This window comes from Ursus maritimus, unplaced genomic scaffold, assembly GCF_017311325.1.
Source record: "Ursus maritimus isolate PB19 unplaced genomic scaffold, ASM1731132v1 scaffold_3, whole genome shotgun sequence".
NCBI classification, from domain to species: Eukaryota; Metazoa; Chordata; class Mammalia; order Carnivora; family Ursidae; genus Ursus; species Ursus maritimus.
The window spans coordinates 80,113,414-80,135,836 of record NW_024425563.1 but is presented as its reverse complement, the minus strand read 5'-3'; the positions used below and the strand labels follow the sequence as shown (position 1 = coordinate 80,135,836).

Genomic DNA, 22,423 nt, shown 5'->3' with positions numbered 1-22,423 from the left:
AAAATTAGAGGGACTTGTGGCATATGTGGTCTTGGTACCCAAGCGGCTATACAATTTTCTAATATATAGACTAGTGTTAGGATCAGAAGAAAAGTATTCCTATTTTGACTGTTTCAGTATTTTTTCTCTTTGTCTCTGATCAAACCATGGCATTATGGAAACTACACAAGATTGGAGTAAGAAGACATAATTTCTCTATTACCTGCTACTAAATCGTCACATAACATTGACTCTGCCATCTGTTTTCTCCAGGACTTGTTTCTACCACTGAAAAAAATAGAGATGGGGTTAGATGACCCTAACTCTAACAGTGGATAACTCAATGCATTCATTTCAATTTTTTTGTGTGTTCCAACTTTCCCATTTAAAAAAAAATACCTCCTTTTTTTTTTTTTAAGATTTTATTTATTTATTTGACAGAGACAGTGAGAGAGGGAACACAAACAGGGGGGGTGGGAGAGGGAGAAGCAGGCCTCCTGCTGAGCAGGGAGCCAGATGCAGGGCTCGATCTCAGGACCCTGAGATCATGACCTGAGCTGAAGGCAGATGCTTAACGACTGAGCCACCCAGGCGCCCCCCCCCCCCCCAAAATCTCCTGATCAACAAATAAGGCAGAGTGATTCCTGGCCTTTAGGAGAAAGGCATGATACACTGTGACAGTCTCTTGATATTAAATGCACACACCTCAGAGTTAGGTTTTCTGCCCTGCCAAGTACCTTCCATCACAGTTCCTTTTCAATTCTATAAACATTTACTGAGTTTCTTTCGTTAAGAACTAAAGTAAAATGTGTGCCTTAAGAGTTATATGATAAATAATTGCTATTGCCTTAGTCCCTAAGATTCATATAGTGCAAGAGTAGTAATGTGTATGTTCATGTGTATCTTCCCCTCATACAGTCTCTTGAAATTGGCACATTATCGTAGCTTTCAGCGCCAACACCCTCATCAAATACGTTTACATTTAGAAGAGTAGCCATAATACTTCATCGTATGTTACTCTGTCTTGAGTTTGTTAGTATTGGAAATAAGACTTTTGGGGAGCTAATAAAAAGTTTTCCAAGGACAAGTGGTTGTAAAAAGTAATCGTCTAACACGGTGTTAGCAGCTCCAGTGAGCCCAGGGAAAACGCATTGCAACAGCCTGGGGTTTTGTAATAGCATTTTAGCTTCGTGCCCTGTTCTTCTCTAAGGAATTTCCTTATTCACTGCATTAAGCAATAAGTAATATATCCTGAATATGCATGAAACTTAGTTTGACTTCTACCAACTAAGTGTAGAGGTGACAGAAAGGAAAAAAAAAAAGAGACAGTAATAGCATGGTGTAAAAGAGAACTAGTCTAAGAGTCAAGAATAGGATTTTTATGATGGTTCTGCTGCTATTAGAGTGCCCATGGGCCAGCCACATATTTCCTCAGAGCCTCAGTGTGCTCGCCTGGAAGATGTGATAATGTTCAGTGTCCTTTCCCAAATCATTGTTCTATGAATTGATGCTTCCTGGTGAGGCAAACAAATAGGTCAGATTGTTCCTGAATTCATGGGTCTGTTTGGGCTCATTTTCTGTGAAATACTTTTCTTCCTCTTCCTCAAGCACAAAGATGGAGCTTTCCATTCCGGGCATTCTTCCCAAGGTATTTAATTGGAAATACTGCCTGCTACCATCTCACCTTCGTTTGCTCTGGTTACCATAGCTTTACAGACTTGTGGCTCAGGGAGTGAAAGCCAGGGACAGAAACTGGGAGAGCATCTCTAACTCCCTCAATGAATAGATAATGAAACTGACCCTGAGGGGTCTGGTGACTTTCCACTAGTCACACAGCATCTAAAACAAGGGAACAGATTTCTAATATAGGGTTTTGTGATTCTGTCATTGGTACTTTTTCCACTTGTTTAGCTTCACTACATGGCGCATTGATGATTTGTAATGACTTCCACAAAAGACTAATAAGACAACTTCCTTGTTTCATCGTTTTATTCTAAAAGTAGTAACTTAATGTTAGACTGTTGTAGCTTTTGGAAACATGTCCTATTCAGTTGCCACAAATATATTGAGTTAGGGATTGACAAGGATTTTGAGAGAGAGAAGAGAAAGTGTGTGAGCAGCTGGTCGGGGCGGGGGGGGGGGTGGTGTGGAGAGGGAGAGAGAAAATCTTAAGCAGGCTCCACACCCAGCATAGAGCCCAACTCGGGGTTTGATCTGACGACTCTGAAATCATGACCTGAGCCAAAATTAAGAGTTGGATGCTTAATCGACTAAGCCACCCAGTTGCCCCAGGATTGAAGATTTTGAAGAGAAGTCAAATTTTTTCATCGAAAAACTTTTTTTTCTTAATTTAATAAATGTTAAGTGATCATCCTCTGAAGTGTGCAACTTTTGAAGAAAAGTTAAAGCTTTCAATACTGCCAGATTTTTCTCAGTTCTTCTGCTTTGTCTCCTCAGTCTAACTGAGGGCAGAAGAGAAGTTAATGTTCAAGCTGATAGGAACTTTTTGGAACAGGTTTAATAAAATTTGCTTAATACATTTTGTTATAACTGTTGCAATATGACCAGAGAGTCACTCTAAAGCTTGCCAACCATTGGCCTTTAAATCAGCAGCCATCTCTGCAGTACCACACGCTGATTCCCTTTACAAAGGTTGACTGAAAGAGGTCGCTATAATAATCTGTTGAAAACACGTCTGTTGCAATTGTATGGCAAGTTTGCAGAAGTTCTCCTGAATAGGGTCCTTGAGCTTGGTCCTTTTAGTGGCTAACCAGAAGCTCTAAACTCCCAGAAGAGCCCGTATTTACTATAAAGAAATAACGCAAACTTGTTTTCTTTTTCATAGCAAGTTGTACTCGAAGAAGGTACAATTGCCTATCAAAATTGGGTTAAAACAGGCACAGAAGTTTATAGACAGTTTTGGATCTTTGACGTGCAAAACCCACAGGAAGTGGTTGTGAACAGCAGCAGAATTAAGGTTAAACAAAGAGGTCCTTACACATACAGGTGAGTCCCCACGAATAAGTGGCATTCTTTCCTCGACCATTTGTGTTTCTGAAAAGACTTCCACTTGCAAAATGACGTTGTTTGCAGATGTACTTAATTATTTTTTCCAGTGGCATATAATATTTTGTTTCTGCCTACAGAGGAATCCTAAGCTAAACATTTAATGACTTTAAGAAATATGGATTTGTATTAGAAATTTGGCGGCATCAAATAAGTGCCCTACATTTAAGAAATCCCAGGTGTTGTGTCCTTGTGACACATATTCTCAGCAACTCTGAAATATGCAAGCTTAATAGAACAAAATCTATCAGAATTTTCAAAACCAGAGTATTTTAAAATCCTAAAATTGAATGTGTGCCTTATACCAGTGGTTCTTGAAGTGTGGTTCCCACCCCAGCAGCATCAGCCTCACCTGGAACTTGGTAGAAATGCGAATTCTCAGATCTCATCCCAGGTCAGATGAGGCCGACTCTTGGGTTGGAGCCCGGCAGCGAGTTTTACAGACCCTCTGGATGATTGCAGTACATACCCAATTTTGAAAACCACAGCAATTACCTGATTTTATATAACTACAGTATCTGCTGAGGATTTCTATTGAAACTAAGTTCCAAGTCAGCTGGGTGTTTGTCTTGATTCAGTGGTTTCATCCTTTTTTTTCCAGGACTGAGACTGAAGATATTATTCCTAGATCTTATATTCCCTAATAGTTTAACACACCTTTGAATAGACGCTTCGGGTATTAGAACTAGAGGGGGACGATTAGCCAGAACTTTTCATTTTGTAAACCAGAAAAACTGGCACCAGGGGAAGTAAAGTGATTTGTCTGTGTTCGTACAGACCTCGGAACTGGTGACTCCTAGATTTTTGTATGTATTTTTTTTTCTTCTTTAAATTACAGACTATGTGTTTTTTCCAACTATCAAGGTAGGAAAAGGGGGGGACTGAGGTGCTACAGGCAACTAACCATCACCAAGGATAAGGAATACATTTATGATAGCCATGTGGGAACATAGTTAAGTCCTGCTGTCTCATTTGTTATACAAATGTGTGATTTTCCCTCAAGAATAATTAACAACTCATTACATAGCATGATCAATTCATAACACAAAATTTCATATTTACGATTTCTTATAATTCATAGTTTTAATATCTGTTTTAGATAGTCTATAATTATGTAACCTATTACTTCATACATTAATACGTTTTTAGATTGACAACTCACACTCATAATAATGGCCATTGTGAAGGTAGTGCCTGCTGCCCTAGCATGTGAGATAGATAGATATATATATACGCTGCCAAGGGCTTGGTGACTTTTCTGTCCTAGCAGTTGTCCCCAAGCCTCTTGTCTCTGTGCACACGTCCGTGACTATTCACAGTGCTATTGAAAAACACTTGGTTTTCATTGTTACAAAGAAAAACTTGGAAAATATTTGCATTTTCTTAGAGTTCTCATGTTACTATCAAAAGCCTATATGAGTATTTTGTACCAAAACAAAATGTTGTAACAATGATGTATATTTATGACAATCTAGAATTCACATGTGAACTAATGAGAATCTAAGAAAAATTACTAAAAAAAATATAACCTGAGTGAACTGAATACATGTGAAGAAAGTGAGTAGTTTTTAGCATTTGAGAACTCCTTTTCTGTTTTATTTCTGTTTTGGGGAGGGTCACAGTTTTTTATTTTTAAGGATATTACTTGAGATACGGAGAAATATAATAGTGGACCCAGCCTGCGGCCTGCTCTGATAGGTGACAGCTACTACATATTTCCTTCGTGGAGACTTCAACCTCTCTCTCCAAGGGACGAAGGGTTGGATGTACTTGATTTACTTGGAGAGGCAGTGAGGGGGAGGCTGAATTAGAGAAGTTGGATTCGCAGCTGAAGTTTACAAACAATAAATTCTAATCAACTAGGGGTCATCCTGTCCCATGATGTCACCGAAATAGAGCCATTAGTGTCTATTTGGATGCCTTAAATAATGGGAAAACAACTAGTTACCTTTCAGAAAAAGTTAATAATTTCAGAGTCTTCCTAACAGCTAATAGGTTGTGGCGAACTTGTCTCCACATAAATTATACCCTGAATGCAGTTGAAACTGGAAGGGTAGAAGGATGTCCCATGTCTGCTAAAGTGAGTTCAGTGAAACTTTGATTGACAAGGTATAACATGGGTCAAAGCATGAAATTGCCTGGATTGAGATATTGTATGTATTGCAACCTCATTGTCTCTATGAAGAGTCAGTATATTCCTTGAGAGTCTTCTCCGATCCAACATGACTCCTTTTTTTGTTGTTTTTAAGTTACTTTGCTTTGGCAGGAGTACAAAGAAAGCAATCTGGGGAAAAACATAAAGCAGATTTCTCCCTTTGACCTTATTAACATTTTGCAAAGCCTGTATACATTCTATTTTTTTAAAAAAAGGGAGTGATTATGTTCTCTTAAGAAGTACATTCTGTAACACAGGCCTGTGTAAAGGCTTTTTCTCTTCATGCCATCTACTGGCACAATGTTGTTAGTACAATTTAAGTAAGTTAGAATCTGAGTCACTTACATTGCTGCTGTTTCAATTATTACACATACAGAAGTCTTCCTGAAAATTAAAGTGCTTCAATTCTAAAGGTTAATAGCAGGTTGTCTAATTTTAAGATGTAATTACATAACAGAAAATGGTTGACTAGTAATAGACTGTCCTGGGTGCTGTTTCAGATTTGTATATCCTGGTATGTCTACAGTACTCCAAGAAGAATAAATAATAAAGCTTTGACAAAATTACGTAAAAAACAAGTTACCTTTCCATCTTACTGTGAACTCTTTTGAAAAATGTGATGTTAATTAATTTATTCATCCAAAAATTATTTCTCATTAACTCACCATATTATCAGGCACTGTGCTTGGGGATACAAAATACTCATAATTCCTAACCTACAGGAATTTTCTTTCTTTTCAAAGTATTTATTTATTTAGAGAGTAAGGTGTGTGCGTGTGTGCACAGGAGGAGCAAGGGCAGGGCCAGTGGGAGAGGAAGAGAGAGGATCTTGAAGGGACTCCATGAGCTGAGGATGGAGCCCAACCTGGGGCTGAATCCCACCATCCTGAGACCATGACCCCAGCCGAGATCAAGAGTCCGGTGCCCAACCACCTGAGCCACCCAGGCGCCCCCAGGAATTTACATTTTTATTATACTTGAGCGAAATGTTGTGTCTTGCTTTTACATTTTTTTAGTCCCATGTTTTTCCAGTCTCCGCCTTAGCTATCTATCCATCTCATGTATAGACATGCACATAAGTGGTAATGCAATGAATGATGAATGCCTTATTTTGTCTCAGTAAATTCCCTGTACTTGCAACAGATTTTTTTTTTTCCCAATCACCCTTCACCATGTTCCTAAAAAGTAGTTGGTACATTCAGCCTAGCGATTTTACAGCCAGGAGCTTAGAACTAAGAAGTATTTAAAATATGGCAGGAGTGGGGAGGGGAACTGGCCTGTAAAATGGGAATTTATTCCATTAGTTATCTTTCCTTTTCATTAAAGTACTGGAAAATACGGAAAAGCCAGTGCTGGATAGGCTGTGTACATTGAACATTCTTTCTAATATAAGAAAGGGGACTCTTAATATTCCCCTATGGGAACCCTTCTACTGTCTCCTCCTTACCTTCACAATAAAGGCTAAATACTAGAGGATAGGATGCAAATAAGGTCTTGCTTATTTTGGTGGCTTTATTTCCCACCATTCTCCTTATTCTCACTCTGCAATCCAACCAAATTCAACAATTTGCATTTCTAACAATGCACCATGGGGCTTTCTACCCCGTTTCTCCTAATTCTTGACCCTTACTCCCGCCATGGCCATCCTAAACCTGGATTTGTATCTGTTCTGGGTTTTCCCATAGACTCTGTGAAAACTTTCATTATAACACCTACTACTTCTTTCATGCTATGCAGATTTAAGATCCCCTTCTCTAGTTTGCCCAAGACCCAGCATTGGCTTATTTATCATTTTAAACCAATTGGTTAGCATAATTTCTGACATTTTTAAGATTTTATTTATTTATTTGACAGAGAGACAGCCAGTGAGAAAGGGAACACAGCAGGGGAGTGGGAGAGGAAGAAGCAGGCTCCCAGCAGAGGAGCCTGATGTGGGGCTCGATGCCACAACACCGGGATCACGCCCTGAGCCGAAGGCAGATGCTTAACCACTGAGCCACCCAGGCGCCCCTATAATTTCTGACATATTCTATGTACTCAAAAATTGTTACATGAGTGGATGGCATGGGAGACCTGTTCACTTGAGTCAGTTATTTTGAATTTTATTGATTTCTGTTTTTCAGAGTTCGTTATCTAGCCAAAGAAAATATAACCCACGACTCTGAGAGCCACACAGTCTCTTTTCTCCAGCCCAATGGTGCCATCTTTGAACCTTCACTTTCCGTTGGAACAGAGAATGACACTCTCACTGTTCTCAATCTGGCTGTGGCGGTGAGTAGACTAGACAAACAACCAAATTATTTGTTTTGAAATACTCTAGAACCGGCTATAGTTAATCTCATGATAGAACTATCATCAGATATTCTTTACCTTGTCATTTAAAAAAATATATATTCCTATGTCATTATTTTGAATGGAGATAAGGTCGTTTGGAAAGAAGACTAAATCAGAGCAACTGAATTGGAAGACCATTTAAAGTATATCATTAAAAAAAAATGGGGTCTAACTTTAAATATCTCCTTGTGACTGGCACTGAGGCAGAGAAATGTAATCATCTAGGAATTAGACAAATTACATTTTTCATCCTGGCAAGATTGGGTAATAATTTTAAAGATACAGTTAGGTTTTTTTTTCCCCTATTGAACTTAATTGTAGTATTTAATGCATCTATGTGTTACATACTAAATAGGTACTAAAATTGGTATCTCAAGCAGTGATTTTTTTTTTTTTTGGTAGGCTGCAGCCCATCTCTATCCAAACGCATTTGTTCAAGTGGTACTCAATTCACTTATCAAAAAGTCAAAATCTTCTTTGTTTCAAAAAAGAACTGTGAGAGAGATCTTGTGGGGCTATACGGATCCATTCTTGAGTTTGGTTCCATACCCTGTTTCCACAACAGTTGGTGTGTTTTATCCTGTGAGTACACAAACATGAATGTTGATTTTTTTTAATACTTTAATTGGATAAATACAATGGCATTGGTAATTTATAATTTTATAATTTAGTGTGTTTATACAATTTCTGATCTGGGAATAAATATCCTAATTTTTAAAAATCTGTATCTCAGATGGCTTTAGCTTTCCTGGTTGGAAAACTTATCTAAAACTTAATGAAATCTCAGCTTCTTCATTTTAAATTTAATTATTAAGTTTTCATTCTTTGAGAAATACACAGTTGCCTAAAATAGGTCATAGGCCAATAAGGCTTTGAATTCTATTTTTGGTTTTGACTTCCCTTCTCAAAAAATCAAGTTTAATATATTTTTGTGTTAAATGGATTCATCTTATCATTCCTCCTTCTCCAGACCTCTTAAAATTTGTGTTAATATTAATTTAAAAGTTAGCCTACCTTTGCACACAATGAGGTGGACAAATCAGCAATGTCCTATTTTAATGCAGTTTGTCATGAAATACCAGTTTGCATGTTAAAGAAAAAGCCAACTCGGCCATGCACTTAGTTATAGCTTAAGGTTTTTTTATATATATAGGATTATAAATAGGACAAACTAACTGTTACATTGGAATTTTGACTGTGAGCTGATTTGGCACTATATGTGGTATTAGTTATATTCTCCAATTCATTGCTATTATTTTAGTTTTAGATAGTGTTTAGGATTGCAAAGCTATAGGTCAATAAATATGAATGTAGAAAACCTCAAAGGATCAGAGATTCTTACTATTTTTTTTTAACTCAAAAACTCGTAACTTTTTCTTTGGCTAATTTTTAATTTAATTTCTTGACTAATTTTTAATTTTGTAGGCCTGATTTTTAGTATCCACTTAATAAAGATCATAACATTTAGAAAGAAAGAAAAAGACCATTGGAATATCTCTGGAAGTCTGTCCTTGTTCTCATAGGTATTTTTTTAATATCCCCTCACCTCAATATAATAAGAGTAGTGATCAAAATTGCCTTACTGGCTTAGCTAAGACAAAGAGTACTAGAGTTCGGATCATGTCAACTTCTGTTACTGGTTTTTCTTCCTTTGTTTCAACCTCTAGCACTTATTTCTAGGTGCCTTTTATATTCTATCTTTTTTTTTTTTTTAAAGATTTTATTTATTTATTTCGACAGAGAGAGACAGCCAGTGAGAGAGGGAACACAAGCAGGGGGAGTGGGAGAGGAAGAAGCAGGCTCCCAGCGGAGGAGCCCGATGTGGGACTCGATCCTGGAACGCCAGGATCACGCCCTGAGCCGAAGGCAGCCGCCTAACGACTGCGCTACCCAGGCGCCCCTATATTCTATCTTTTTGAAATGTTTAGGACCAATACTTTGCAAACTTCATTTCCAACCATATAATTACAAACAACTAGGATCTGAAAACTGGGAAAGCGAGTTGCATATTTTATAACTTGGAAAATATGGCTTGTCCTGGAAGTAATTTCTTCTTGTACCTACCTTTTCAGTACAACAACACCGCAGATGGAGTTTATACAGTTTTCAGTGGGAGAGACAACATAAGCCAAGTTGCCATAATTGACACTTACAAAGGTAAAAGGTAAGTGTCCAGGTTAAGTGTGCATACGCCAAGGCAGGTGTGGTATTCATTGAACAACTGGTAAGGCACAGGCACCAACTGTGGTCCCGATTTGCCTATATCTCAGCCCTGGAAATTTTGGTTCGGACAGGTGTTAAGCCTTAAGTTGTGACAGCCGGTCGCACCTAGCGTGTAGCCGCTGAGTATCAGCCCCACTTGAGAATTTGGTTTACCTTCACGCACAGGTTCTCTTACATAATGAGATCCAAAAGGACTATTTCCAGCTCTGCTGCGTCGCCAGCACTGCAGGACACTCCTCCAGTTACGTAACCGCAAAGGAAAGGAAGCAAATCAATCCATCAGCTGATCAGCTAGCAGCTAGAAAAACATAGCTTGCTGGGTGTGTGGTACTTTTGTTATGAAGCATATCTAATAAAAATTGTTCATTTCACTGCATGACTTCATGTGTCTATAAAGATGAAAACAATCCATGCAAATGTTTTCATGGCGTTTCCCTTCAAAAATTTTTGAAAGAATGTTCTATGTTGATAAGTCAGCGTTTTTAAACGTTTATCAGTGCAAAAATGGAATTAGTACTTCAAGTATGGTTCTAAAATGGGCATATTAAACTTGAAAATAAAGACCGTGCCTCCTTTGAAGTAGTAATAGAATGTGATAGGTTCATGTAGTCATGATTTGCTTTTTTTCCCCTAGCTCCTGACTATTCATCTGCAGTATACAGAATTTCTCCTATGTGTAAAAAATAGAATCTCAGTAAGTGTCAGGGAAGAAAGTCCTTTTCTAATCAAAGTTAATAAATGTGCTTTAGACCAGTTATTTCCTGGTAAAGAATACAGTAGTCAAAATGGAAAGAGATGAAATGTTTTTATTAATACAAGTAGCCACTGCCTCACACCAAGTCCCTATCTAAAAATTGCATGCGGCCATTACATATTCACTAAGGCAGGACTTGTTCTTCTACAGATTCCATAGAATCTCCATCTTTATATAGAAAAGTCTAGTGGAAGAAAACAAACACTTCTAAATGCTTATTTCAGGGGAAATAGCATCACTCTATATTGAGGAACACGAGCATTTCTGCCATTTCAATATTACGGAGACATTTTGAGGAGAGTTGCTAAGTGCTTCTAATCGGAGTGAGAATTCCACATCATTTTGAGATTATGACAAGATCAATTTAACTGATCATGGCAAGACTGAGCATGATTACCAGCTTATTCTGTTTAAAAAAGAAGCAACAGCTTGCCTTTAGATGTCACTGGGTAATATGCTAACAGTGGGGGAAAAGACGGGTTTTTCATCACCAGAAAGTGGCTGAGGATACAGAAAAGTTTTTACTACTACTGTTTGTATTGCTTCCAGATATATATACATGTATCAATCAATTCTTTTCTACTTGAATGCCAGCTTATACAGGCGGTTAAAAGGGAGAAAAGTATAAATTGATGATCTGCATGTTTCCAATCTCTTCTCTTCAACATCATGCCCCTCTTCTCCTCCTCCCTCAGACTGAGCTTACATCAGTTAACCCCTTATTTTTCTCCTATTTATTTTGAACACTCAGTACACTACGAAGTAGTCCATTTCTCCCCATGGGGGAAAAATTCTCCCGTAGGTAGAGATCTAAATTTCTGATGTGTTTCTCCATTTTCTTTCTTCATAAATGTTCTCTGAGTTATTTCAAATTAACATTTGGCAGTTTTTATTTTATATTATAGTCTGGCCCCTTAATGGTATTGGGCCCTTAACTGATCCCAACAAGATGGAACCTTCAAACAAAACATGGGCTCAATGATTTAGAACATTTCTTCAACTTACCATTTGTCACACATCTAATCTTTCTTATTTTAGTGGAAGTACTGAATCATAACGGATAAAGTAATGGGAGAAAGATGCTCTAGAAAAGAGAATGTTTGTTCACTTCCTTTCTTTTTATTCCTCAGGAATCTGTCCTATTGGCCAAGCTATTGTGACATGATTAATGGTACAGGTAAGGGCATGTATTTCATGGTAATAATCACAATGAACCCACCTCCCTCTGTCGTACACATTCCACCGCTGTACCTCCAGTGTTGTGAAAGTTACGGGTAGGCATTTACTTATGGTCATAGCCATACAGCAAAATTCAGAGTCTCTATTGTTACATCAGCTTAGTAAATGTCTCTCTAATGTGATGGGATTTCTGAAGATTATCCTTGAGGATTAGCCTTTACTGCATGACTTGGGGAACATTTGTATGAAAGCTCGACTTCATGAACTACCTTTTTGACAACAGAAGTAAAGGGTTAAAAAGAGAGAAGTAGTTACTCTTCATATATTTTATAAATATTGTACAGATAATTTAAAATTGAAAGAATTTTAAAATGAAGATAATTACGAAAGGTAAAACGTACTTCCAAGTGGGATTTGAAGCTGAGGTAGAATCCGTGAAGTTGCAAGACAGAGCCATCTCTTTTGAATAAGGTGGTCAGAGTGAAAGAAAAAAGAACAAAACTTACGGTTAGATGTGTCCTAACCATGAAAAACGTGTGCAAAAATGAACGTTCTGAATTAGAAGTGGGGGAAAAAAGAAAGTAGTGCGAACCTAGATTTTACAGCAGGGTTAGATCTGACTGCTTACTCTCCTTGAAGAAAAGCAAAAGCAAAGTATAGGTTGACCTATTAGTGTAAGGATTAAGGTTTTAAAAAGCAAATGGAAATCGAATACCATGAGGTAATTAAAAACCAGAGATGAGGAGAACTTTCAGCAATGCAGAAGCTGAGCAGAAGCGTGAGGTTTCCAAAGTTGGCGAGGTGGTACTCTCGAAGAAAACACTATAATAAAGATGAAGACAGTTAAATACAAAGTTATGTAAAGGGTACGGAATGAAAAGGAAACACAGGGAATATTTACTTTTCCAAAGGTATTGTTGAGTTTCACACATCTATTTAATTTTGTTACCGCTGTCTTTTAGGAAAGGAACAGCAAAAACCTTGTTGAGTTTGCTTTGTACCAAATTTCAAGAAAGACCTAAGTAAAGCATTTCTGCAAATAAATTGTTAACTGCCCTAATGCTACTCACTCCCATAATTACATAAGCATAATATTTCAGACCTTAGATACAGAGAAATATATTGTACTGCTCCTAAATAGTAAAGGATTCTTTAGGGTTTAAGGAAAAAAAACCAAAAAAAAACCCAAAAAACTATTAAACAATTCTGTCCAAAGGTAAGAAGTTTTAAAGGACAGGTAAAGGATTCGATAATCACATCAGGCATAAAGTTAAAGGTATCTAAGAGGGAAACAGAAGGAAAACAAATTAGGATCAGACGTAGATTGGACAGGGCAGGGGACTCTGATGTGATCTCTGTGAGAGATTCTTGGTTTATGGCATTGGGGAAAATCGGCCAGCAAAATAAAAAAGGTTGTAATTTAAAAGTGCCTCTCTACCTTCTACAGTAAGAAGAGACATAAAATGAAAATATTGATATACATCTGAATTTTTTTAAAAAAAGTCAGCAAGTTATTTCCCTGGCAATTGGGAATAATTATGGCATAATCTTTGATGATATTTCAGAAAATGAGTCTTAAAGCTTTTTAATATATTCCTTCCTTTAATGGTCATGGTGTTGGGAAGGCAGTTGTAGACAGTGTTCATTGAGCGACCTATCTGGGAAGTTCAAACTAACCTTGAAGATCCAATTCTCTCAAGGCCAGAATGAAATTTACTGTGCTCTTCTATTATATTTCACTCATTACAAGAGTATAAGTGAAATGTAACAAGATCACAAGGTTGAGGCATTTAACCAGAAAAAGAACCTGGATGCATAACTGAAAGATGGGTTTTCCTGTTTTCAACAAACACATTCAGTGTTGTGGCTCATTTTAGTGATACTAACTTGAGAAGCAAATGCAGGTGTTAATCTAGTTATTTCTTCATATATCCAGCGTGTGATGGATATGTTTTCCAAGCACTTGGAGAAAATTCTGGTTAGTGAGAGAATTTTCATAAATGATAGGTAAAATATTAACCAGCCATTATAACGGATGAAGGACTCACTCTCAGAAGTAAGAACAAATCTAACAGAAGCTCTAAGGGAACTTCCTAGTTAAGAAACTTCATAGTGAGAAAAGTGCCACCTACTGATGAGGCGGGGGATTTCAAAAACAAACACAATCACAATTTTCGTATGTGATTTTGCCATTATTTTTGTAAACTTTCATTTATTTTTAAAGAGTGGGAAGATTAAATATGAAATTAAATACCAATGAATATATAGTATACAGACTTATTGAATAGGGTAACTGCTAGGCACATGTTGATATTAAGGAAAGAAATTAAGAAATGTGCTTATGGAATTATGAATTGAAAGGTGCTATAAATATAAAATACATATTGGAGTTTGTTAATTTTTATATTGATTACATGTTGAAATGATGGCCTTTGAGAGGTATTGGGTTAAATCAAATATACCCGTTTCTTTTTACTTTCTAAAAAATGGCTACTAAAGAATTTAAAAATTACATACACTGTTTGCCTTACATTTCTACTGATTGTATTGGAATAGAGATTTCTAGATTTTTCTAGGACACACATTACATCTAATCCCTTGTCACTGGCTTGATTTTTAAACAGATGCAGCCTCATTTCCACCTTTTATTGAGAAGACGCAAGTATTGCGTTTCTTTTCCTCTGACATTTGCAGGTAAGACAAAGACAACGAGGTAGCTCTGGGAGTCAGAAAGTTTTTTTCCCCAAGTGAAAAACCACAGACCTAAAGCTCATACTTAATAATGATGTTATCTGAGGGAAAAAAGTATACATAGGGAAATTTTTCTTGATTTATTCAGAATAAATACAATATGGTATTCATAATGTGCTTAACTTTTATAAAGCTGAAGGTTGCAGAAGGATCGTATACATAATGCAAATTATTTTTTCTCATTTTTAAGAATTATTTATTGATTTATTTATTTTTACTACACTAGACTATATTCAATAACAGTCATATCTAGAAGGGCATGCCCATCTTCCTATTGATGTCCCGAGAAGAGGATGCCATTGTCACAGAATGATGTTCATGTGCCCTATTGCTACTACAGCCTCTTAAAATCTGTGGCTCCCAGCAGATAGCACACAAGCATTGGAGCCCGCACCGGTCACTTCAGTCCTAGCTCTGTTCCTAAAGACTAGATTATGGGAAACATTTGAAATATCTCAAGATTGTCCTTCCCTGTAAAATTGAAGAGAGCAGTGTTTCTTTACATAAGGTTATGTGGGGATTAGAATATGTATTGAGCCCTAGCACATTGCCTAGGTGTTGGTGAGTCCTCCGTAAATGATACAGGCACTCAATAAATATTTCTCTCTCTCTCTCGATGGCATTATATATATGCATGCCATCTAAGAGCTTATATGCACATGCCCCGGTGAGTATGTGGCCTTCTCTCCAGGATTAAGTTTTGAAAGAAATTTTCATTGTATTTCATTTGAACTGAGCACAAATAAAAGATTTGAGGGAAGTCATATAAATATTTAATCTATAGAGGAAATTAACTATGAGAAATGTCTTCATTATAAATTCCCCTGGTAGTTCACAAGCAAAAATTGCTCGTAGAAACTTTTGAGAATAAAGGTAAAAGTAGTTCATACTCAGGTATTATGTCCTGGTATGCCTTGAAATTTCACAAGAATTTTCCTGCAAATTGAATGAGAATTTAAAATTCTAACAAGAGTATCCAATTTTTCTAAGTTAAAGCAAGAATATAAATCTAAAAATAAGAGGAAAAAAAAATCTCCAGAATGTAGTTCAGTTTCCTGGAATAAAACTGTTTCTTATCTGTGTTTAGGTCAATCTATGCTGTGTTTGGAGCTGAAGTTAATCTGAAAGGAATCCCTGTCTATAGATTTGTTCTTCCATCTGTGGCCTTTGCATCTCCACTTCAAAATCCAGATAACCATTGTTTCTGCACAGAAAAAGTTATCTCAAAAAATTGTACGTCATATGGCGTGCTAGACATTGGCAAATGCAAAGAAGGTGGGTAAATGTTCTGAGTACCACAGTCCATGATATAATCTGTAGTAGTGTTTAAAATGCAACCTTTACCCAAGATCTCTTTCCACCAAAAATTTAAAAATAAAGCGAGAAAACAATAGGCCAGAAAAAGTGGGGTGGTAGAAAAATGTTTTCATTTTGTTTGGTGTTTCAGGTCCAAATTCTGTTCCAGTGTTGTAAAACTTAGTTATTATTAGGTAACACCATACTGATATTTTCCCTGCTACTTTGGGAAATGTCTGTTTAGGTCCTTAGCACATTTTTAAAAATGGGTTGTATGGTGGTTTTCGTATTATTTTTTTTGAGTTCTATGAATTCATTGTATATTTTTGATATTAACTACATATTGGATATTGGTCTGTAACCATTCCATAGTTAACCCTTTCATTTTGTTTGTTTCCTGTGCTACTATCAGATCGCTGGTAAGATAAAAATAATACTTTGAGCATCCCATCTTATCCACATCTTCATTTTTCTAGCTTTTTCTTACCTAGAAATTGGTTAATAAAAATGTTTTAAGTAGGTCTTATTGACTTAAAAACAGTTTGGAGTCTTATTTAGCTCACCTCCTTCATATTGGGATGAATGTCAAAAAAGAAAGAAAACCTCTTAAATTAATTCCCAGTTCACAGATACATTACTGCCTGAAACAGGAACATAAAGCTCAACTTTACATATTGAAAATTACCCCCTAAGGAAGAACACTAGACATTAACTGACTAGGATGATGCAGAAATTTGTATTTTATTTTTGTACAGTAGTAATCAGGTCATATAATTTCTTCCCCACTTTTACTTCCCCAGTGTTCAAGCCCAGCTATGCCTTCTTTTATGTAAAAAGTTATATTTATTTTTAAGTAAATATTTTCTGAATGGTATGTGAAATGAGGAAAATGATTTATCCCCAGATATGTCTTAAAATTTGTTTTCAGGAAAACCTGTGTACATTTCACTTCCTCATTTCCTACATGCAAGTCCTGATATTGGAGAACCTATTGAAGGCTTAAGTCCAAATGAAGAGGAACATAGCACATACTTAGATGTTGAACCTGTAAGCAAATATATTATTGATCTGATTTGTTTCATTAAATTGAAAGAAAAAATAAATTCTCTCCTTCTTCTTAATCACATTTATTGAATCACGATCTTGATAAATTACTACTATTATTTCAGTGAAAATTACATTGATTTCTTTCTATTGTTGCTAATGAAATGTCAAGGTCATTAAACTTTATAGTTTTTCAGCATGTGGAACTTTGTAGGTCTTTTCAGTGGTTCATAAGTCAGGAATATCAATGATGGGAATGATTCTAAGTGGCTTAAAACAATTTGAGACGTATAAAATAAGCATAAAAGAGCAATTTATGGGGTACCTGGGTGGCTCAGGGGGTTAAGCCTCCAACTCTTGGTTTCTGCTCGGGTCATGATCTCATGCGTCCTGAATCAAGCCTGCCTCCGTGCTCAGTGGGGAGTCCACTTGAAGATTTTCTCCCTTTGCCCCTCTACTCACACACTCTCTAAAATAAATAATTTTTTTTTTAAAAAGTAATTTGTAACTGTAAATATTGCTTACCTGAAGAGATACTGTGTATTATGAGGAATGAAAAGAGATTTTATGGGTAAATGTGAATATAGGGCAAGATCTATTTTATACTTAGTATCAAGAAAAATCAATAAAGATTCCTATAACTCAAATTTTAGTGGTCATGTATCAGTTTAAATAATGACAGAACTAGTATTATAATTAAACTTATGACACATCAGTTCTAAGAGAATATACATTTGATGATGCATAGTTCAGGAATCTATATGAGCTCTGTGTTTCAGTATTTTGTTAATTACCCAACACCAGTTTTGGTAGATATCACAAATCTAACTAAAACCTTGACATTTGCTTGGGCAAAGAAGTGGTGTATGCGTGTACATCCATGCATATCCATACCGCATGTACACGTGTAATTATAGTTATGTAATATGTTTAACATGTGTCAAGTTTCAAGTAGTACAGTTTAATCAAATACTATATAACAATAAAAGTTTGGGATTTTTTTTTAAAGTTAGTAACTGTTTTTTCTCTTTTTAGATAACTGGATTCACTTTACGATTCGCAAAACGGCTACAAATCAACCTATTGGTCAAGCCAGCAAAAAAAATTGAGTGAGTCTCTTAAGTTTATGGTTACCTGATTTTTAGTATTTTCTTGTAAGAATGTGAGTCTATTAAAGTAAATGGAAAGAATACAAAATTTCAACTTCTCTTTGGCTTAAGGTCATTAAATGTTTATTTGTAAGTTAGAATTATGTCTAGTGTTTACTGAAATGGTAACTACACATATTTTGGAATATTTGGTGGTATCTCTCATTTTGTTAGCTGTCCAAATATTTCTGTGACCGGTTTCTGGAATTCCTATTTTACTTTCCTGGGTAGAATTTGAGGAAAGAGAAAATCGGTGCTTAGAAAAAGTCCATCTAATTAGAAATCGGTGTTAGTCTGATTTGTAAGAGTGAAAGGTGTCTGAGAAACAATCACATTAACATTTAAATGATTTATTGCAAGGAACAAAATCAAAGAACTTAACCAAGCAGCTGATTTCTGAACACATATTTACACTAGTACTTACTGAAATTTCTGTTGCATATGGGTAATATATTAGTATGTATTTTGTATATTACAGCGTATTAAAGAATCTGAAGCGAAACTATATCGTGCCTGTTCTTTGGCTTAATGAGGTTAGTATTTTTTTTTTCTCTCTCAGTCATTAAAAGCGGTAAACTTCTGTGTATATAAATAAAGCTTTTGGTGTCTCAAAACTGAAAATGTATGTATAGTAATTGAAGTTGTATGTCTTCATTGCCCATATAGATGAGTATATATATTATTACTATTTGAGAAGACCCAACCAAACAGAAATACCAAATTTGTGTTACTTTCAATGTTTTTCTTTTAGAAAGTCAAAGCACTTTCTATCACTTTTTATTATTTTCAAAATGCATCTTTTAAGCACTTTTTCTTGCCACAGTGCTTGTTTTTGGAAAGAGTCATATGTACATGGAACACCAAATAACTCGAGGCTTGGTGAATATTACAGTGCTAATAAAAGTTAACCAAGCGCATAAAGACCCAGTTAGAGCAGGTGTAGGCAGTCTATCCTATTGCCGAGATATTTTTAGTGTAAACCATGGAATTAATTAGCCCCAGAATTAGGAAATGCAGTACATAAAACTTGAGAGGGACTGAAACTGTTGACCCTTGACGCTTCCCTCTGTCAATAGGAAACATCTGTTGGAAAATTGTGGAATATGTTAGTAAGGCCATTCTGAAGATCAATGAAGTTTACTTAGTATGTTCAATAGTGCTATATTACATGTTCAAAGGGAGGGGGATTATATTTCACTAAGTATGTTGCCTTCTTTGATGTGCAAAGTGAATTCTATTGGCTTGTCTTAAAGATACAGATGACTAACACTTATGCAAGTGTTTGGAGAAAAGAGTGCTATGTAAATGGAAGGTGGTTAAGTATTATGCTCCACTAATTTACTCAATGCTAATTGTTAATCTGATTACAGACTGGTACCATTGGTGATGAAAAGGCAGAAAAATTCAGAAAACAAGTGACTGGAAAAATAAACCTCCTTGGCCTGGTAGAAATTATCTTACTCAGTGTTGGTGTGGTGATGTTTGTTGCTTTTATGATTTCATACTGTGCATGCAGATCAAAGAAAGTAAAATAAGTAAGTATATACCAAAAATTATATATTGCTTTGGTAACATTAGTTTACATACTACTTGTTTTCATTTTACCGAAGAAGGGTTATAAATTAGGCTGCAAACATTTCTAGACTTGTCTAGCCTACTATCATTTTTAATGTATCCTCCGAGTTTTGAGATGTCTAAATTAAAACAAGCGAAGATTGAACAAGTAAATGTGGTGTATGAATATTAAGATTACTGCATTACCTCAAGTTCTGGGAGGAATGAAAAGATGAAATTATCACCTTTGAAAAGTTAATATGAATATACCTTTATTCTGACTTTTCATTTCTTGATTATTTCTCTCTAGTTATAAAAAAAAGTAATTAATAAAGCATTGCCTAGAGAGGGTTATGCAAGATTGAAATTCTTAAGGGAAAAAATAAAAATTAAGCTAGAAATTAATAAAAACTAAAAACTTGTGCTATTAAAAAAACACTAAAGTAAAATGAAAACTGTTAATATAAAAACAGAATTGCTGCACATAGATACGCTGGCCATGCTGGTCTAAAATTATGGTGTGTACCCCAGATGTTTACTGTGGAAGCCCCAGTGAGTGATTAAAATGCATCCTTTGAATCTGAATATAACAGTACAAAAGAATAAATTACTAAGTTTAGAGGAAAAATCTGTTAGATTTTTAATTAATTTCTTCAATTAAAGAAATATCCTTAAGCATCAGTTTTGAATATTACAGAAATTATGTCTTTGGGTAGATTTGTAAACATTGAAAAAAATGAGATGAATGTACAAGAGGGAATAAAGATGGTGGCGCTAACATGTGGTTTTACTCAATGGATCACAGATTAAGCCAATAGTTCTTTCAAAAGCAATTGTATAAATGAAAGATGGCCTGAAGGGACAGCAAAAAGTGGTTTAATTAGTTTCCACTCTTCATCTGGCTAATTCTTAGGAGTCAAAAAGTAGCCTTCCATGGTTGGAAATACATACTGCCTTATCCATAACGTCCATCTGAGAACTTTTCTTTGTCATTTGAAAAATTAGACCAAATAATAGTATGATATCTTACATATGTATTACCTATTTTTCCACTGCTTTCTGATAAGTAGTAACAATAGAACATTCTTCTATTTTACAGGCAATAAATGAGTTTTTACCTTTATGTACCAGCTACGTCAGGACCTTTGTTACTATTGGCCTACAAAAATTTTTACAAAACACACCTTATCTTCTAGTCAAAGAAATGGTGGCATTACTTTTTGCACTAAGCAGCAGCACATTTCTAAAGGTTTTAAGATGTTGGTAAAATCCATGCTTTGAACACAAAACCGGAACCTTTTAAAATTCATCATGTGCACAATCAAATTGATTTCAGTTTCTGTAGACCTGGCTCAAGCATAAATACTGATTCACTAACTGGTTCCCTGGTGGCAAATTCAGCAGAGTGGACATTCTCAACAAATCTTGGACCCTGAACTCCTGTCTTCAAGGGAAAAACATCAATGACCCTGTTCAGTTGCAATAGACTGACCCCAGGACTGTCAGTACATCACAGTTCACGAGCACCAACTATTTTGAAAGACATTTAAGAATGGAAAGTAAAATTATATATTACTCAAGGTTCTTTCTCTTTGGAATCCCTTGTACAGCAACAGCAGGCTTTGTAACCATTTTCTTACTGCGTAACAATATGCAAATGGACATCACTGGTAGCACATTTTGGCTCTTTGTGTTTAAGGACTTTGTCATCTTCCACGTTCTGCAGCTTTTCTTTCTACTCAGTTACATACAACATGCTTGGCAACCTCAGAGTGCTGTGCTAGGTATTAAGAGATGTAAATGATAATAAAGGAATTGTATGAAAGATTATCAGGAATACAATGTGCATTAACAGTTATTTGTTGTAATAGCTCTTGCTTTCATAGTCACCTCAGAACGGTCTGAACCAGTAAAACATGTTCTTCCTCAAATTCCTGTGCTTTGTATGGCTCTTCTTGTGTCACAAAACATGTACCCTAGTTTTCTGTAAGAAGTATTCTATCTGAATCTCTAGTTTTCTGAATTCAATCATGACCACTTTCTCCTAGGCTAAGTTTTTAAGCCCATCTGAGGAAAAGCAAAAGAGACACTTGGTTTCATCCTTTACAGTAGCAGAACGTCAATCCAGAGCTTAAGGATTTTTCCTTTCTATTAGGAGACCTACTGTTAGGTAATCCTTCCTGCTTTCTTTAGCAAGGGTTCACTTACTGCAGAGAGCACTAGTCCTCCCAGAAAACTTTTCACAGAAAGGGAAAATGGACCACATTCTGTCTTGTGTTTTATACACAGTGATTTATAGGACAAAGTAGTAGTAACTGGTTTGGATACTAAAATAATAACCTGTTTTCCTCACATTACTACTGATTTAGTGTCTTTACATTTAGTTGAGGGGGATGGAGGAGGGGGTGTCCCTGTAAGATACTGACATGTAAGAAGAGATTCTAGACATCTGATACTTAAAAGTTGATGTGGTGATCTAAGAGATGGAAATTGAATTCTTGAGCTAAGTGGGATAGAAGAATTGGATGAAAAACTATATATCCATCTCACAATATCTATGTATCCAAGCAATGATTCAGACTTCATAATCTTTATATAGAAAATCATATCACACCACTTAGGAAAAAAGATTTTCACTTACGTGTCTTTAGTATTGTTTAAATGCAATCTTTATCATTACTCAACATTTTCTTTAAATTCTATAAAGTATTCATAAGAGGAAAGACAATACATATGCAAAGGTAAGTAAATTATATTAAAAATACCCTATAGAAAAGACAATACTTTCTTTAAAGAATTGGAGATAGATATTTTATAAGAAAAATAGGTTTGGATGTGTGTGTGCATGCTCATATGTGTGCTAAGATTTAATATGTGTATTAAATGTGTGACTTGTATGGTGTTCAAGGAGGGAAAATGTTTGAATACCTACAACTGTGC

General features: G+C 35.8%; 1 protein-coding gene across 3 annotated transcripts in view; it reads left to right on the top strand.

The window, feature by feature from the left end:
- The window catches only part of CD36 (CD36 molecule), a 74,877-nt gene extending 53,463 nt beyond the window's left edge, over window positions 1–21,414 (top strand). For 2 of the 3 annotated variants that reach the window (XM_008686180.2, XM_008686178.2), the window contains exons 4-15: window positions 2,825–2,985; window positions 7,324–7,471; window positions 7,937–8,116; window positions 9,607–9,698; window positions 11,642–11,688; window positions 14,315–14,384; window positions 15,529–15,716; window positions 16,666–16,784; window positions 17,817–17,890; window positions 18,408–18,462; window positions 19,300–19,464; window positions 20,583–21,414. In XM_008686180.2, the coding sequence (XP_008684402.1) occupies window positions 2,825–2,985; window positions 7,324–7,471; window positions 7,937–8,116; window positions 9,607–9,698; window positions 11,642–11,688; window positions 14,315–14,384; window positions 15,529–15,716; window positions 16,666–16,784; window positions 17,817–17,890; window positions 18,408–18,462; window positions 19,300–19,464 (1,299 nt within the window). In that variant the 3' untranslated portion in view covers window positions 20,583–21,414. The remainder of the gene's footprint in view (window positions 1–2,824; window positions 2,986–7,323; window positions 7,472–7,936; window positions 8,117–9,606; window positions 9,699–11,641; window positions 11,689–14,314; window positions 14,385–15,528; window positions 15,717–16,665; window positions 16,785–17,816; window positions 17,891–18,407; window positions 18,463–19,299; window positions 19,465–20,582) is intronic. The other variant, XM_008686181.2, reaches the window with a different exon arrangement.
- Window positions 21,415–22,423: the final 1,009 nt, after the last annotated feature.